The sequence below is a fragment of the Palaemon carinicauda genome, chromosome 2 (assembly GCF_036898095.1).
Source record: "Palaemon carinicauda isolate YSFRI2023 chromosome 2, ASM3689809v2, whole genome shotgun sequence".
Classification (NCBI taxonomy): domain Eukaryota; kingdom Metazoa; phylum Arthropoda; class Malacostraca; order Decapoda; family Palaemonidae; genus Palaemon; species Palaemon carinicauda.
Genome location: NC_090726.1, coordinates 12,209,001 through 12,210,898, shown reverse-complemented (window position 1 = coordinate 12,210,898; position 1,898 = coordinate 12,209,001). Strand labels below are relative to the sequence as shown.

The window sequence follows — 1,898 nt, the reverse complement described above, 5'->3', positions numbered from 1 at the left end:
CCACTTGGCCATATGGCTAATCGTCCTACAAAATGAGGTTGACTTGGAAGAAGTCCTTCCAGGACTCGAAGGGAAACTGGAAGATGGTACTCAGGTGGTTTTGTTAGTCGAAGTGTCAGCTACAGTTTGTAGATTCTTCTCATCCCAATTGGATTTCGAGGGCAGAGTTAGGTAAGTCTGTCCATCAACAACATGACTGACGTTTTAGAACGAAATTTATCTATCTGTGTTTGTTAATTGGTCTGTTTATAACTTCAAAGTAATAGAGCAATATTATTTGGAGATGCATATATTATGATAATAATCTTGACGAACGTGTTAGAAGGGGACCATTTAATATAAAGTTTTTTATTTTTCATTAAAAAGAATGTTGGATAAGAGCTAGCAATTCATTATAGGCTTTAAAAATGCTATATTTGGTGATTAAAATTTATCTCATAAAATGACTGCTTATAGTATAAAATACTTATATATGAATCATAGCTTCACAAAGTAAAATATGAATTAATGTTACACAGAAATTTTAAGCATTTCCATGTAAAAGTGTGATGTAGCTGTTAGGTAATAACAGAAGAGCGAGATGAAGTTTTATTCAGCCACGGCGGAGAGGTGACGGCTTTGACGGGTGGACCAGGTGTTGGATTGTCAATTGATGGCGTGCACCATGGGCACGTAGTCTGTGCAAATGAGGAATGGTTTACCCTCAAAGACGTAGAAAAAATAACTCATATCCATATGTACCGCCAGCAATGTACTGCAGTATTCTTCCTTGGACAGTTCTCTGCTGAAGAATGCCAATAGGTGTGGCAAACCGTGGACCACGTGCTCATGTACTGCATCAGTAGAGATATCACTGGCATCAGTAGAGAGAAAGGGAGAGTCTTATGACATGGGAAAAGTGAGAGCAGCAGCGGTTGATAGGGCAACTTTACGTTGAAGAAGGCCACGTCCTGAAGGGGACCCCTACTTCCGGTCTTTTGGCTTACCCTTGAAAGAGGTGTAGAAGGGGGGCGAGAGTGGCTGTAATGACTGGCAAAAACAGGTGATAATAGTTTATCATGCCCAGGAATTATTGTAGTGCTTTGACTATCAAACGTGAGGGAAAGTTCTGAAGAGCTGATACCTTCTCGGGGAAGGTGTTGACACCTTAGGTGTGATGCAGTACCCTAAGACCAGTACTTTGCTGGCGCAAAATATACTCATGTCATACCTGACTACAAGGTGATCAAAAACGATGTATAGGTGACGGATGTGTTTCTCTTTAGAGGAAGAGAACAAGTGTGTCATACATGGAACATACACAGAAGGTAAGGTCACCAAGATGCCATCCTTGAGGCAATGAAAAGTGACCCCAGCATTACGAAACCCAAAACAGTGGTAACTGAATGTGTAAGTCCAAAAGGGGGTGGGATGGTGGTCTTGGCGACCTCTTCTCTGTTCATGGGCACCTGATAATATCCCTTCAAGAGGTCTAGAGTAGAGAACACGTTCCCCTAGTGCAAATATGGTGTAACGTCGGTGATGTTGGGGAGGCGGTAGTGATCTGATTGTGTCTGCATGTTCAGATGTCTGTAATCTCCAGAAGGGTGCAGGGAGCCATCCTTTTTCAGGATGATATGTAGGGGTGACTACCAAGAGCTTGGAGTCCTTTGGCAAAGGGCCATTTCTTTCATTCTGGCAAGCGTTCTTTTAGTAGATGCCAAAGGTTCCATGCCCACACGCTTGAATATGGCAAACACAAAGCGCCCCGTTGTCTTAATATGGGGATAAATACATGCCTGGCGGGAACCGTGGGTTTTTGACGAAGTGCTGGATGGACGACTTCCGGGTACAGTTGTCTGTGGGTGTGCTGATGTGGAAAGTGAGGTTTGAGGGTCGGATTGAAGAGGCATCGGAAA

At 43.0% G+C, this 1,898-nt stretch overlaps 1 protein-coding gene across 1 annotated transcript in view; it reads left to right on the top strand.

Annotated features, from left to right (window-relative positions):
• The window catches only part of LOC137615149 (uncharacterized), a 5,731-nt gene extending 4,794 nt beyond the window's left edge, over positions 1 to 937 (top strand). The window contains exons 4-5 of the mRNA XM_068344785.1: positions 1 to 171; positions 748 to 937. The exon at positions 1 to 171 is cut by the window's left edge and continues 23 nt beyond it. Coding sequence (XP_068200886.1) covers positions 1 to 171; positions 748 to 937 — 361 coding nt within the window. The remainder of the gene's footprint in view (positions 172 to 747) is intronic.
• Positions 938 to 1,898: the final 961 nt, after the last annotated feature.